This window comes from Fundulus heteroclitus, unplaced genomic scaffold, assembly GCF_011125445.2.
Source record: "Fundulus heteroclitus isolate FHET01 unplaced genomic scaffold, MU-UCD_Fhet_4.1 scaffold_41, whole genome shotgun sequence".
Taxonomy (NCBI): domain Eukaryota; kingdom Metazoa; phylum Chordata; class Actinopteri; order Cyprinodontiformes; family Fundulidae; genus Fundulus; species Fundulus heteroclitus.
In genome coordinates, this window is record NW_023396824.1 from 1,994,314 (window position 1) to 2,008,725 (window position 14,412).

Here is a 14,412-nt window from a genome sequence, read left to right on the forward strand (position 1 = left end):
CTGCTGGTTCTGTATCTGCTGGTTCTCTATCTGCTGGTTCTGCAGGTTCTGTGTCTGCTGGTTCTCTATCTGCTGGTTCTGAGTCTGCTGGTTCTGCTGGTTCTGTGTCTTCAGGTTCTCTGGGTTCCGTGGGTTCCCCTGACTGGTGGAGGCGGTGTGATTCTGCGGGCCTCTCCCTCCTGGAACAGGCTTCTCGTCTCTGGAGGACTTCTCAGAGGGGACATCCAGGTGAGATGTTCTCATGAGTTCTCCTGAGGGATGAAACGGTTCTTCAGGAGGTTCCTGCTCGCCCCCATAGAGCGGGCTTCCTTGGTTCTGGACTGGAGAAGATGGACCAACCGGTTCTGACCTCCTCTTGACATTAGACCTGGTGAGTTCTCCAAGGACACGTCCAGAGTCAGGACCAGCGTCTCAAACCAAAGGTACCTTCATGTTGTCTCTCTGGTCTTCTGGCCCGCCTGATGTCCTGTTCTGTCAGAGCAGTTTGAGAACCTTGCTTGGTCTGAACCCAGAACATCTGACTTCTGTGCAGGTCTACATGGAGCCTCAACGCTGAAGTCAGTGCAGAGAAACGTCGTCCAGATGGAGAACTTAATGGAGATCCTGTCTGAAGGAAGATCCTGGAGACCTCTGAGGACTTCCAGCTCAAGCTTCATGGTGAGAAATGTAGAAGACATGGAGACAAGGCATCAGAAGGTCCAGCTGAAACCCCTCACCATAAGGACCTCAGGCTTTGAAGGAAGTTCTCAGCAGGTCTAAAGTCTTCCTTTGGGGACTTCCTGGAGATGTTCTCCATTGCTTCACTGAGAGCTGCAGAGGTAACTCAGATGGTTCCAGATTCCAGGGAGGAACGTCTTTTTAGGCCTGAAGCGACTGAAACGCCCTGCAGAGCTTCCAGGATCTCCAGGAAGGTCCCTGAAGGCTCCATTAGATGTTCACCTGGTTCTGGTGGTCGTGTTCCTACGAGCTCTGCAGGCCTGCAGGTCCCTGAGACGCCCTGAAGATCAGGATGAAGAACCAGACGCCTCCCTGCAAAGCCAGGCACTGTTCCTCTCTGCTGCTCCGTGACCCCTGACCTTCTCCTGAACCGTCGCCACGGGGACCATGCTGCTGTCAGGAAGTATTTCCTGTGGAAGGGGGCGGGGCTACACACGTCTCACATGGTCTGAAGGATGGTGTTTAATGACCCCCCGCCGTCTTTGTCCCCGTCAGACCAAGCCCCGCCCCCAACCCAGCCTCTGACGTCATCAGGCCCACATAAAACACCCCCCCCCCATCCATCAGCGGGGCAGACAGAGGTCATAACAGCTGGAGACTAACCTGTCTCCTGTCTCTGGGGACAGACGTCCCTGCAGGTCCCACTAAACTGGACAGGTCTGAAGACACCACCTGCGTTCCAGTTCTGCTGGGTTCTGCTGGGTTCTGCTGGGTTTACAGGAAGTCCAGGAGCCTGCTGAGGTTCTGGACTTTTAGAGCAGAATGCGTCAGCCCCCCCCCCCCATGGGTCAGCTCGGTTCTGGGCGGCCCGGTTTCAGTCAGAGGCCCGACACGCCGGCTGGTCATCGCCAGGCAACATGCTGCCTGCAGCCCAAACTCCTCAGCCAATCAGCATTGACGTCACTGAACAACAGGACATGAACAACAGACCCCCCCCCCCCCCCCCCCGGTGCGTCTGAGATTCACTTTCAGGCTGAAATTAGAACCGGGTCTGGACTTTATGACTTTGTGAGACGCTCCGTTAACACCAACAACTGAAGCATGACTCAGGACAAATGCTTTTATTTGTTTCTCTTTACTTTTATAGAAAACATTGGTTATGGAATAACAGCCGGCAGGGTGGAGCCAGAACCCCGTGACTTCCCCCCTGCGGGGGGGGGGGGGGTCTTCAGGGACCGCCGGTGTCAGTCAGAGGCCACGGTGGCAGCAGGTAAGGCGGGTCTCAGTTGATCTTTGGGTGGCGGAAGTCTTTGCCGGCGAACTTGGCCTTGTCTCCCAGCTCCTCCTCGATCCTGCAGGAGGCAGAAGGTTAGTTTGGCTCCTGCTCTGAGGAACAACGTCTGCTGCAGGACGCAGGCTCACCTCATCAGCTGGTTGTATTTGGCCAGACGCTCTGACCTGCAGGGGGCGCCGGTCTTAATCTGAGAGACGGAGGCAACCTCATTAGGAGGAGACGAGGCAGGTGGTTCTGGAATGATCTACCTGTGGCCCAACGTACCTGTCCAGTGCACAGTCCAACCACCAGGTCAGAGATGAAGGTGTCCTCAGTCTCTCCAGAACGGTGGCTGACCATCACACCCCAACCACTGCTCTGAGCCAGCTTACACCTGCCCACAGGTGGACAGGACAGGAAGTTCAGACGGACAGGTGTTCAGATACACAGGTGTTCAGATAGACAGGTGTTCAGACAGGTAGGTGTTCAGATAGACAGGTGTTCAGACAGGTAGGTGTTCAGACAAACAGGTGTTCAGACAGGCAGGTGTCCAGATAGACAGGTGTTCAGACAGGCAGGTGTTCAGACAGGCAGGTGTTCAGACAGGTAGGTGTTCAGATAGACAGGTGTTCAGACAGGTAGGTGTTCAGATAGACAGGTGTTCAGACAGGTAGGTGTTCAGACAAACAGGTGTTCAGACAGGCAGGTGTCCAGACAGACAGGTGTTCAGACAGGCAGGTGTTCAGACGGACAGGTGTTCAGACAGGCAGGTGTTCAGACAGACAGGTGTTCAGGCAGGCAGGTGTTCAGATAGACAGGTGTTCAGACAGGCAGGTGTTCAGACAAACAGGTGTCCAGACAGACAGGTGTTCAGACAGGCAGGTGTTCAGACAGACAGGTGTTCAGACAGGCAGGTGTTCAGATAGACAGGTGTTCAGACAGGTAGGTGTTCAGACAGACAGGTGTTCAGACAGGCAGGTGTTCAGACAGACAGGTGTTCAGACAAACAGGTGTCCAGACAGACAGGTGTTCAGACAGGTAGGTGTTCAGACAGACAGGTGTTCAGACAGGCAGGTGTTCAGACAGGCAGGTGTTCAGATAGACAGGTGTTCAGACAGGCAGGTGTTCAGACAGGCAGGTGTTCAGACAGGTAGGTGTTCAGATAGACAGGTGTTCAGACAGGCAGGTGTTCAGATAGACAGGTGTTCAGACAGGCAGGTGTTCAGATAGACAGGTGTTCAGATAGACAGGTGTTCAGACAGGCAGGTGTTCAGACAGACAGGTGTTCAGACAGGCAGGTGTTCAGACAGACAGGTGTTCAGACAGGCAGGTGTTCAGACAGACAGGTGTTCAGATAGACAGGTGTTCAGACAGGCAGGTGTTCAGACAGACAGGTGTTCAGACAGGCAGGTGTTCAGACAGGCAGGTGTTCAGATAGACAGGTGTTCAGACAGGCAGGTGTTCAGATAGACAGGTGTTCAGACAGGCAGGTGTTCAGACAGGCAGGTGTTCAGACAGACAGGTGTTCAGACAGGCAGGTGTTCAGACAGACAGGTGTTCAGACAGACAGGTGTTCAGACAGGCAGGTGTTCAGATAGACAGGTGTTCAGACAGGCAGGTGTTCAGATAGACAGGTGTTCAGATAGACAGGTGTTCAGACAGGCAGGTGTTCAGACAGACAGGTGTTCAGACAGGCAGGTGTTCAGACAGGCAGGTGTTCAGACAGGCAGGTGTTCAGACAGACAGGTGTTCAGACAGGCAAGTGTTCAGATAGACAGGTGTTCAGACAGGCAGGTGTTCAGACAGGCAGGTGTTCAGACAGACAGGTGTTCAGACAGGCAGGTGTTCAGACAGGCAGGTGTTCAGACAGACAGGTGTTCAGACAGGCAGGTGTTCAGACAGACAGGTGTTCAGACAGGCAAGTGTTCAGATAGACAGGTGTTCAGACAGGCAGGTGTTCAGACAGGCAGGTGTTCAGATAGACAGGTGTTCAGACAGGCAGGTGTTCAGATAGACAGGTGTTCAGACAGGCAGGTGTTCAGATAGACAGGTGTTCAGACAGGTAGGTGTTCAGACAGACAGGTGTTCAGACAGGCAGGTGTTCAGACAGACAGGTGTTCAGACAGACAGGTGTCCAGACAGACAGGAAGTTCAGACGGACAGGTGTTCAGACAGGTAGGTGTTCAGATAGACAGGTGTTCAGACAGGCAGGTGTTCAGACAGACAGGTGTTCAGACAGGCAGGTGTTCAGATAGACAGGTGTTCAGACAGGCAGGTGTTCAGACAGGCAGGTGTTCAGACAGACAGGTGTTCAGACAGGCAGGTGTTCAGACAGGCAGGTGTTCAGACAGACAGGTGTCCAGACAGGCAGGTGTTCAGACAAACAGGTGTCTAGACAGACATGTATTCAGACATACAGGTGTCCAGACAGGCAGGTGTCCAGACAAACAGGTGTCCAGACAGACAGGTGTCCAGACAGACAGGTGTTCAGACAGGTGTCCAGACAGACAGGTGTTCAGACAAACAGGTGTTCAGACAGGCAGGTGTCCAGACAGACAGGTGTTCAGACAGACAGGTGTTCAGACAGACAGGTGTTCAGATAGGTGTCCAGACAGGTGTCCAGACAGGCAGGTGTCCAGACAGACAGGTATTCAGACAGGCAGGTGTTCAGACAGGCAGGTGTCCAGACAGACAGGTGTTCAGATAGGTGTACAGACAGACAGGTGTTCAGACAGACAGGTATTCAGACAGACAGGTGTTCAGACAGACAGGTATTCAGACAGACAGATGTTCAGACAGACAGGTATTCAGACAGGCAGGTGTTCAGACAGGGAGGTGTTCAGATAGGTGTCCAGACAGACAGGTGTTCAGATAGATGTCCAGACAGACAGGAGTTCAGACAGACAGGTGCTCAGACAGACAGGTATTCAGATAGACAGGTATTCAGACAGACAGGTGCTCTTACGCCTGGATGGACTCGGTGACAGAGCCGATCTGGTTGACTTTGAGCAGAAGACAATTGCAGGCCTTCTTCTCCACTGCCTGTTGGATCCTCTTAGGATTGGTCACTGTCAGGTCGTCTCCTACAATCTGATTGGGTGGAGACAGACACGGTTCAGTCAGGCTAACCGTGTAGGAAACAGGAGACACCTCTCCGTCCCCGTCTCACCTGGATGTCTACAGAAGAGGTGAACTTAGCCCACTGTTCCCAGTCATCCTGGTCAAAGGGATCCTCGATGGACTGGACTGGAGTAAGACACAGAGATCATGAGTTTCACAAGGCCTGCTAAGCTACACCCTACAGGTGTAACAATGCTAAGCTACACCCTACAGGTGTAACAATGCTAAGCTACATCCTACAGGTGTAACAATGCTAAGCTACACCCTACAGGTGTAACAATGCTAAGCTACATCCTACAGGTGTAACAATGCTAAGCTACATCCTACAGGTGTAACAATGCTAAGTTACACCCTACAGGTGTAACAATGCTAAGCTACATCCTACAGGTGTAACAATGCTAAGCTACACCCTACAGGTGTAACAATGCTAAGCTGCCCCCTACAGGTGTAACAATGCTAAGCTACACCCTACAGGTGTAACAATGCTAAGCTACATCCTACAGGTGTAATCATGCTAAGCTGCCCCCTACAGGTGTAACAATGCTAAGCTGCACCCTGCAGGTGTAATCATGCTAAGCTGTCCCCTGCAGGTGTAATCATGCTAAGCTGCACCCTGCAGGTGTAATCATGCTAAGCTGCCCCCTACAGGTGTAATCATGCTAAGCTGCACCCTGCAGGTGTAATCATGCTAAGCTGCACCCTGCAGGTGTAATCATGCTAAGCTGCCCCCTACAGGTGTAACAATGCTAAGCTGCCCCCTGCAGGTGTAATCATGCTAAGCTGCCCCCTGCAGGTGTAATCATGCTAAGCTGCCCCCTACAGGTGTAACAATGCTAAGCTGCCCCCTGCAGGTGTAATCATGCTAAGCTGCCCCCTGCAGGTGTAATCATGCTAAGCTGCCCCCTACAGGTGTAATCATGCTAAGCTGCACCCTGCAGGTGTAATCATGCTAAGCTGCACCCTGCAGGTGTAATCATGCTAAGCTGCCCCCTACAGGTGTAACAATGCTAAGCTGCCCCCTGCAGGTGTAATCATGCTAAGCTGCCCCCTGCAGGTGTAATCATGCTAAACTGCCCCCTGCAGGTGTAATCATGCTAAGCTGCCCCCTGCAGATGTAATCATGCTAAACTGCCCCCTGCAGGTGTAATCATGCTAAACTGCCCCCTGCAGGTGTAATCATGCTAAGCTGCCCCCTGCAGGTGTAATCATGCTAAGCTGCACCCTGCAGGTGTAATCATGCTAAGCTGCACCCTGCAGGTGTAATCATGCTAAACTGCCCCCTGCAGGTGTAACAATGCTAAGCTGCCCCCTGCAGGTGTAATCATGCTAAGCTGCCCCCTGCAGGTGTAATCATGCTAAGCTGCCCCCTACAGGTGTAACAATGCTAAGCTGCCCCCTGCAGGTGTAATCATGCTAAGCTGCCCCCTACAGGTGTAACAATGCTAAGCTGCCCCCTGCAGGTGTAATCATGCTAAGCTGCCCCCTGCAGGTGTAATCATGCTAAGCTGCACCCTGCAGGTGTAATCATGCTAAGCTGCCCCCTGCTGGTGTAATCATGCTAAGCTGCCCCCTGCAGGTGTAACAATGCTAAGCTGCCCCCTGCAGGTGTAATCATGCTAAGCTGCCCCCTACAGGTGTAACAATGCTAAGCTGCACCCTGCAGGTGTAATCATGCTAAGCTGCCCCCTGCAGGTGTAATCATGCTAAGCTGCACCCTGCAGGTGTAATCATGCTAAGCTGCCCCCTGCAGGTGTAACAATGCTAAGCTGCCCCCTGCAGGTGTAATCATGCTAAGCTGCCCCCTGCAGGTGTAATCATGCTAAGCTGCCCCCTACAGGTGTAACAATGCTAAGCTGCCCCCTGCAGGTGTAATCAAGCTAAGCTGATCCCTGCAGGTGTAATCATTGTAAGTTGCCCCCTACAGGTGTAATCATGCTAAGCTGCCCCCTGCAGGTGTAATCATGCTAAGCTGCCCCCTACAGGTGTAACAATGCTAAGCTGCCCCCTGCAGGTGTAATCAAGCTAAGCTGATCCCTGCAGGTGTAATCATTGTAAGTTGCCCCCTACAGGTGTAATCATGCTACAGCATGTCTGGGTTTAACAGGTTTCCCTGGTAGCTGTGTGTGAATGAGCTGCATGAGTCCTGGGTGTCTTTACCTGGGTAGCCCTTGATGAAGCTGCGGTACAGGTCTCCCAGCTTCTCTCCACTGATGTGTCTGGACGGGTCGTCGGGGGACTTGAAGTCCAGGTCGTACTTGCCGTTGCGGTAGAACTCAGAGGCAGCCACATCCATGCCGATGATGATCTTATCTGGGTAGCCGGCCTTCTCGATGGCTGTTTTCAGCAGCTCCAGGGCTGCAGAGACAGAGACTCTGAGTTACAACTGGAGGTAGAGAAGCATAACCGCTGAATAACACCACCAGAACGCCAGAGCCTCACCCTCGTTGTTCTCCAGGATGTTTGGGGCGAAGCCTCCTTCATCTCCCACGTTGGTGGCATCTTTGCCGTATTTGGCCTTGATGACGTTCTTCAGGTTGTGGTAGACCTAAACTTACACAATGAGGAGAACATCACTGGAGAACGTGATTGCATCTGAGGGGGGGGGGGGGGTGCTGTAAGCTGAGGCTCATGGTACCTCTGCTCCGATCCTCATGGCCTCATGGAAGTTTGAAGCTCCAACAGGCAGAATCATGAACTCCTGCATGGCCAGTTTGTTTCCAGCGTGACTCCCACCGTTGATCACGTTAAAGGCCTGAAGACAAAGAGGACATGTAGATAACCACAACTACAGGACAGAGACACTGCTGTCCAGTAAGACAAGACCTTATGATTCAACCCCTCCCTTCTGCAGAAGCCCCGCCCCTCACCAGAAGCTCCTCCCACTCACATTTAACCCCTCCTTTCTGCAGAAGCTCCGCCCCCTCACCAGAAGCTCCTCCCACTCATATTTAACTCCTCCCTTCTGCAGATGCTCCGCCCCCTCACCAGAAGCCCCGCCCCTCACATTTAACCCCTCCCTTCTGCAGAAGCCCCGCCCCTCATTAAAGGCCCCTCCCCACTCACATTCAACCCCTCCCTTCTACAGAAGCTCCGCCCACTCACCAGAAGCTCCTCCCACTCACATTCAACCCCTCCGTTCTGCAGAAGCCCCGCCCCCTCACCAGAGGCCCCTCCCACTCACAGGTACGGGAAGAATGACGTCCTTGTGTCCTGCGAGGTCGGCGATGTGGCGGTAGAGTGGGACTCCCTTCTCTGCGGCTCCCGCCTTACAGACAGCCAGGGACACGCCCAGGATGGCATTAGCTCCAAACTTAGCTGCAGAGACATGGACTCACAGGTGAGAGACAGATGGGGACAGACACAGGTAGAACAGACAGGTAGAACAGACCGGCTGACTGGTCCTCACATTTGTTCTCTGTGCCATCCAACTCCAGCATGAACTTGTCAATCTTTTCCTGCTCAACAACGCTGATTTTCTGGAAGACAGGTGGACAGATGTGAGAAGACATGGGCACAGACAGGTAGACAGACGTCAGGAAGGACAGGTAGACAGACAGGTGGAGAGATGAGAGGAGACATGGGGACAGACAGGTAGGCAGACATGAAGATGGGTAGGTAGACATGGCAACAGACAGGTAAAAAGAAGTCAGGAAGGACAGGTAGACAGACAGGCAGGTAGAAGTGAGGAACCAACAGGTAGACAGACAGGTGGACAGATGAGAGGAGACATGGCAACAGACAGGTAAAAAGACATCAGGAAGGACAGGTAGACAGACAGGCAGGTAGAAGTGAGGAACCAATAGGTGGACAGACATGAGGACAGACAGATAAGTAGACATGAAGATGGGTAGGTAGACATGGCAACAGACAGGTAAAGAGACAACAGGAAGGACAGGTAGACGGACAGGCAGGTAGAAGTGAGGAACCAATAGGTGGACAGACATGAGGACAGACAGATAAGTAGACATGAAGATGGGTAGGTAGACATGGCAACAGACAGGTAAAAAGAAGTCAGGAAGGACAGGTAGACAGACAGGCAGGTAGAAGTGAGGACCAACAGGTAGACAGACAGGTGGACAGATGAGAGGAGACATGGGGACAGACAGGTAAAGAGACAACAGGAAGGGCAGGTAGACGGACAGGTTGGTACCGTGGGTTCCACAGTACCAGAACCCTTCCAGAACCATTTGAAGAGGGAGAATGAACAGATACCTTCTCAATCAGCTTGGGGGCGATCTCCTTGTTGACGTGGTCCACAGCCTTCTGGGTACCTGCAGACACTCAGGTGTTAGCAGCTGTTTGGGAGGCACTTTTCAGCCTCACCTGTCCATGCAGGTGTCTTCCTACCTTTGCCCAGGTAACGGCTCTTGTCTCCATCACGGAGCTCCAGGGCCTCGTGGACTCCGGTGGACGCACCGCTGGGGACAGCAGCCCTGAAAAGACCTGAGACAGGCGTGGACTTTAGTTCCGTGACCCTAAGGAACACCTGAGACTCGTCGAGGAAGCTGCTGCTACTCACCTTTGGCCGTCCACAGGTCCACCTCCACGGTGGGGTTTCCTCTGGAGTCCAGAATCTCACGAGCGTGAATCTTGGTGATGGACATCCTGACTGAGGACACGAGAGGACACAGTGGTAGAACAGAAGTGTATATGCAGCTGTCTGAGGCGTTCACACACTGATCCGGTTTAATCCAGCAGGAGCTTGTTGCTCTGCTCCCTGAGGAATTAACCGGCTCAGAGCTGAAACTGAATCCTGCCCAGGACACACAGACTGGCTAGGCGTCCTCTCCTGAGGAGTGGGGAACACATGTGGACCCTAACCCCGGACTACCTGAACATAGCTGGACCTTGTGTCCCACCTAGAGGACATTTAGATATGTCCACTAGGTGGCTTTGACTCAAAGGGCCCTGTCCCTGCTGTGGTTGGACGATCAGCAGTAAAGTTAGAGACAACCATTGGTCTTTTTTCTCGTCTCAGCCAGACGGACCGGTCCTTTAGCATTGAGGACACACATCTGACCCTTGGGCAGAGGCCCAAGGGTCAGATGTGTGTCGGTGCGGGAATCAAACCTGCAGCAGAAATCCTGCTGGACGCCATGACTTCTCCACAGCGGCTCCATGCAGCAGGAAGCCCGGCCCACCCCGCCAACCGGCCAATCAGAGCAGCCGACAGCTGACAGGAGGGTGAGCGGCGTGCCGGCGGAGGGGGAGGAGGAGGGGGGGAGGGGGGGGCGGGGGTTATTTTTATACTGCAGCAGGAGGAGCTCTGACCTTTTCCTGGACCTTTCTGAGGAGGTCAGGCTAGAAGGTCCACGTCTGACCTTTGAAGGCATCTGAGGGCTGATAGCAGCTCACACGTACTTCAGAGTACTACCTTTCAGTGGCCGTAGTCTGGACCTGCAGTACTACTACAGTACGAGGGACCTGCAGTACTACTGAAGTACGAGGGACCTGCAGTACTACTGAAGTACGAGGGACCTGCAGTACTACTGAAGTACGAGGGACCTGCAGTACTACTGAAGTACGAGGGACCTGCAGTACTACTGAAGTACGAGGGACCTGCTGTACTACTGAAGTACGAGGGACCTGCAGTACTACTGCAGTACGAGGGACCTGCTGTACTACTGAAGTACGAGGGACCTGCAGTACTACTGAAGTACGAGGGACCTGCAGTACTACTGAAGTACGAGGGACCTGCTGTACTACTGAAGTACGAGGGACCTGCAGTACTACTGCAGTACGAGGGACCTGCTGTACTACTGAAGTACGAGGGACCTGCTGTACTACTGAAGTACGAGGGACCTGCAGTACTACTGAAGTACGAGGGACCTGCTGTACTACTGAAGTACGAGGGACCTGCTGTACTACTGAAGTACGAGGGACCTGCAGTACTACTGAAGTACGAGGGACCTGCAGTACTACTGAAGTACGAGGGACATGCAGTACTACTGAAGTACGAGGGACCTGCTGTACTACTGAAGTACGAGGGACCTGCAGTACTACTGCAGTACGAGGGACCTGCTGTACTACTGAAGTACGAGGGACCTGCTGTACTACTGAAGTACGAGGGACCTGCATTACTACTGCAGTACGAGGGACCTGCTGTACTACTGAAGTACGAGGGACCTGCTGTACTACTGAAGTACGAGGGACCTGCAGTACTACTGAAGTACGAGGGACCTGCTGTACTACTGAAGTACGAGGGACCTGCTGTACTACTGAAGTACGAGGGACCTGCATTACTACTGAAGTACGAGGGACCTGCTGTACTACTGAAGTACGAGGGACCTGCAGTACTACTGAAGTACGAGGGACCTGCTGTACTACTGAAGTACGAGGGACCTGCAGTACTACTGAAGTACGAGGGACCTGCAGTACTACTGAAGTACGAGGGACCTGCAGTACTACTGAAGTACGAGGGACCTGCTGTACTACTGAAGTACGAGGGACCCCCATGAGAGGAGCTTTAACCCCCCCCCACCATCACCTCATCAACACTGGTAGTAGTGGTGGGGGGGGGGGGTTATTTCTGCAGAACAACAGCTGGGCTAAAGAGCACTTGAAGCCACAGATGATCCCCCCCTGCACCCCCCCCCCTGCACCCCCCCTGTACCCCCCCCCCCCCTGCAGCACCCCCCTTCCTCCCTCTCCTGCCCTTCCATCTTTAATGGGACTTTACTTTGACCTCCATTGATTTCTTTTGCCCCTAAAAGTTCCTAAAGTTCAACGTCCGACTGAAGTATCTCCTCTCAGTCAGATGGAGGAGGTTCTGCCTACGCCTGGAGGTGCTGCAGAGCTCCGGTTCTGCACCTTTCCTCAGGTTCTCCACATCACAGTGAAGCCGTGGTAAAGAATGGGTTCCCAGGAGCTCCAGGGGAAGTTCTCGCTGGTGTCCACCGGACCATGAGCACCACCAGAACCTGAGTAACGGTCAGTGACTCCTAATAGAACCGAACACACCAGAACCTGCGTAACTGTCAGTGAGTCCTAATAGAACCGAACACACCAGAACCTGAGTAACGGTCAGTGAGTCCTAATAGAACAGAACACACCAGAACCTGCGTAACGGTCAGTGAGTCCTAATAGAACCCAACACACCAGAACCTGCGTAACTGTCAGTGAGTCCTAATAGAACCGAACACACCAGAACCTGAGTAACTGTCAGTGACTCCTAATAGAACCGAACACACCAGAACCTGAGTAACTGTCAGTGAGTCCTAATAGAACCGAACACACCAGAACCTGAGTAACTGTCAGTGAGTCCTAATAGAACCGAGCACACCAGAACCTGCGTCACGGTCAGTGAGTCCTAATAGAACCGAACACACCAGAACCTGCGTAACGGTCAGTGAGTCCTAATAGAACCGAACACACCAGAACCTGCGTAACGGTCAGTGAGTCCTAATAGAACCGAACACACCAGAACCTGAGTAACGGTCAGTGAGTCCTAATAGAACCGAACACACCAGAACCTGAGTAACTGTCAGTGAGTCCTAATAGAACCGAACACACCAGAACCTGCGTAACGGTCAGTGAGTCCTAATAGAACCGAACACACCAGAACCTGCGTAACGGTCAGTGAGTCCTAATAGAACCGAACACACCAGAACCTGCGTCATGGTCAGTGAGTCCTAATAGAACCGAACACACCAGAACCTGCGTAACGGTCAGTGAGTCCTAATAGAACCGAACACACCAGAACCTGAGTAACTGTCAGTGAGTCCTAATAGAACCGAACACACCAGAACCTGAGTAACGGTCAGTGAGTCCTAGTAGAACCGAACACACCAGAACCTGAGTAACGGTCAGTGAGTCCTAGTAGAACCGAACACACCAGAACCTGCGGGCAGGTTCACCGTTCTGGGTGTGAAGATCACAGGTTCTAGCGGACGGACCCGGTCCTGCTGAGCTTATTAAGTATCAACCTGCAGGCAGAAGAAGGTGTTTGGACCATGATCTGGTCAGAACCTTCTCCCTGGGGGTTATCTGCTCCGTGGCCCCTCCAGCCTCCTGGGGGGGGCAGTGTGGGTCTGAGTGAGTGTTCTGTGGTGGGTGGATCTGTGGACTCTGAGCCACAGATGATCCCCCCTCCAGCCTCCTGGGGGGGGGCAGTGTGGGTCTGAGTGAGTGTTCTGTGACTCGGTGGGTGGATCTGTGGACTCTGAGCTCCTCCTGCTGTCTGCCAGACTTCAGCTCTGTGACCTTCAGCGCGCTCACAGTCAAACCTCGGTCACCTTCTGCTCCAAAGCTACCAGGAAACCAAACGTCCCCTAACTGCATGTGGCGTTAAATAAGTTCTCCTCCAAAATAAAAGCATGCCGGCAGGCGGCGTGGTCGGCGGCAGCGTGAGCCGGGACCAACCAGGAAGCAGCTCTCTGGCTGACTTCACGTCTAAATGAGTGTCCTGAGGGGACTCACCTGGAGAGAAGCTCTGGGAAGAGAGGAGGGGTCGTCTCTGGCCGGTGACTGACGTGGAAAGTGTCTGTCGCCGTCTGCGCCGGCCTTTATAGCCCTGCTGTGCAGGGGGAGGGAGGGGGAGGGGGGGGGAGAGGGAGAGGGAGGGGGAGGGGGAGGGGGAGGGAGGGGGAGGGGGAGGGAGGGAGAGAGAGAGGGAGGGAGGGGGAGGGGGAGGGAGAGGGGGAGGGGGAGGGAGGGGGAGGGAGGGAGAGAGAGAGGGAGGGAGGGGGAGGGGGAGGGAGAGGGGGCAGGAAGGAGGGGCAGGGAGCGTCTGACAGTGGCAGGAGCAGCAGAGACGAAAAGGCTAAAACAGGAGGACGTCTCTGGTTCTGGTTCAGGACCGGTTCTCTGGTTCTGGTTCTGGTTAGGACCGTCTCTCTGGTTCTGGTTCTGGTTCTGGACCATGGTTCTGGTTCTGGTTAGGACCGGTTCTCTGGTTCTGGTTCTGGTTAGGACCGGTTCTCTGGTTCTGGTTCTGGTTCAGGACCGTCTCTCTGGTTCTGGTTCTGGTTCTGGTTCAGGACCGTCTTGGCAGACTTCCTGGGTTCTAGAGGCAGATCAAAGTGTCAGAGCGTCTCCAGGGACGTTGGTGGAGGGCAGAACCTTAATCAGCGTGTTTGGGCCCGGTTCTGTTAAGCTGTGCTCTGACCCATTTTCCTCACTGTGGTTCTGAAGCTGAACTTTGCTGACGGTCCCTAAATGTGAGAGAAGGTTAAAGTTCATGTGGAGGAGAAACCTGAACCTGGATCAGCATTCGCTGCAAAGGGCAGAAACCCCGAGACGCCTTGCCTCACATTTTACCCTTTAGCCTCACCTTTGGTGCTGCAGGCCATAAATATATCTGCTGCTGTAGTACTCTGAAGTACTGCTGCAGGCTGAAGTACTCTGAAGTACTGCTGCAGGGT

The 14,412-nt window shown here is 53.6% G+C and overlaps 1 protein-coding gene across 1 annotated transcript; it reads right to left on the reverse strand.

Annotated features, from left to right (window-relative positions):
• Nucleotides 1-1,763: 1,763 nt before the first annotated feature.
• On the reverse strand, nucleotides 1,764-13,581 carry eno3 (enolase 3, (beta, muscle)). Its single transcript, XM_036131109.1, has 14 exons — nucleotides 13,469-13,581; nucleotides 9,570-9,659; nucleotides 9,398-9,493; nucleotides 9,263-9,321; nucleotides 8,457-8,526; nucleotides 8,232-8,365; nucleotides 7,686-7,802; nucleotides 7,490-7,595; nucleotides 7,208-7,405; nucleotides 5,100-5,176; nucleotides 4,896-5,020; nucleotides 2,216-2,324; nucleotides 2,080-2,138; nucleotides 1,764-2,009 (listed from the first exon to the last, which is right to left on the reverse strand). The coding sequence occupies exons 2-14, from the start codon at nucleotides 9,652-9,654 to the stop codon at nucleotides 1,940-1,942; spliced, it is 1,305 nt and encodes a 434-aa protein (XP_035987002.1). The 5' UTR covers nucleotides 9,655-9,659; nucleotides 13,469-13,581; the 3' UTR covers nucleotides 1,764-1,939.
• Between the last annotated feature and the right edge of the window lie 831 nt (nucleotides 13,582-14,412).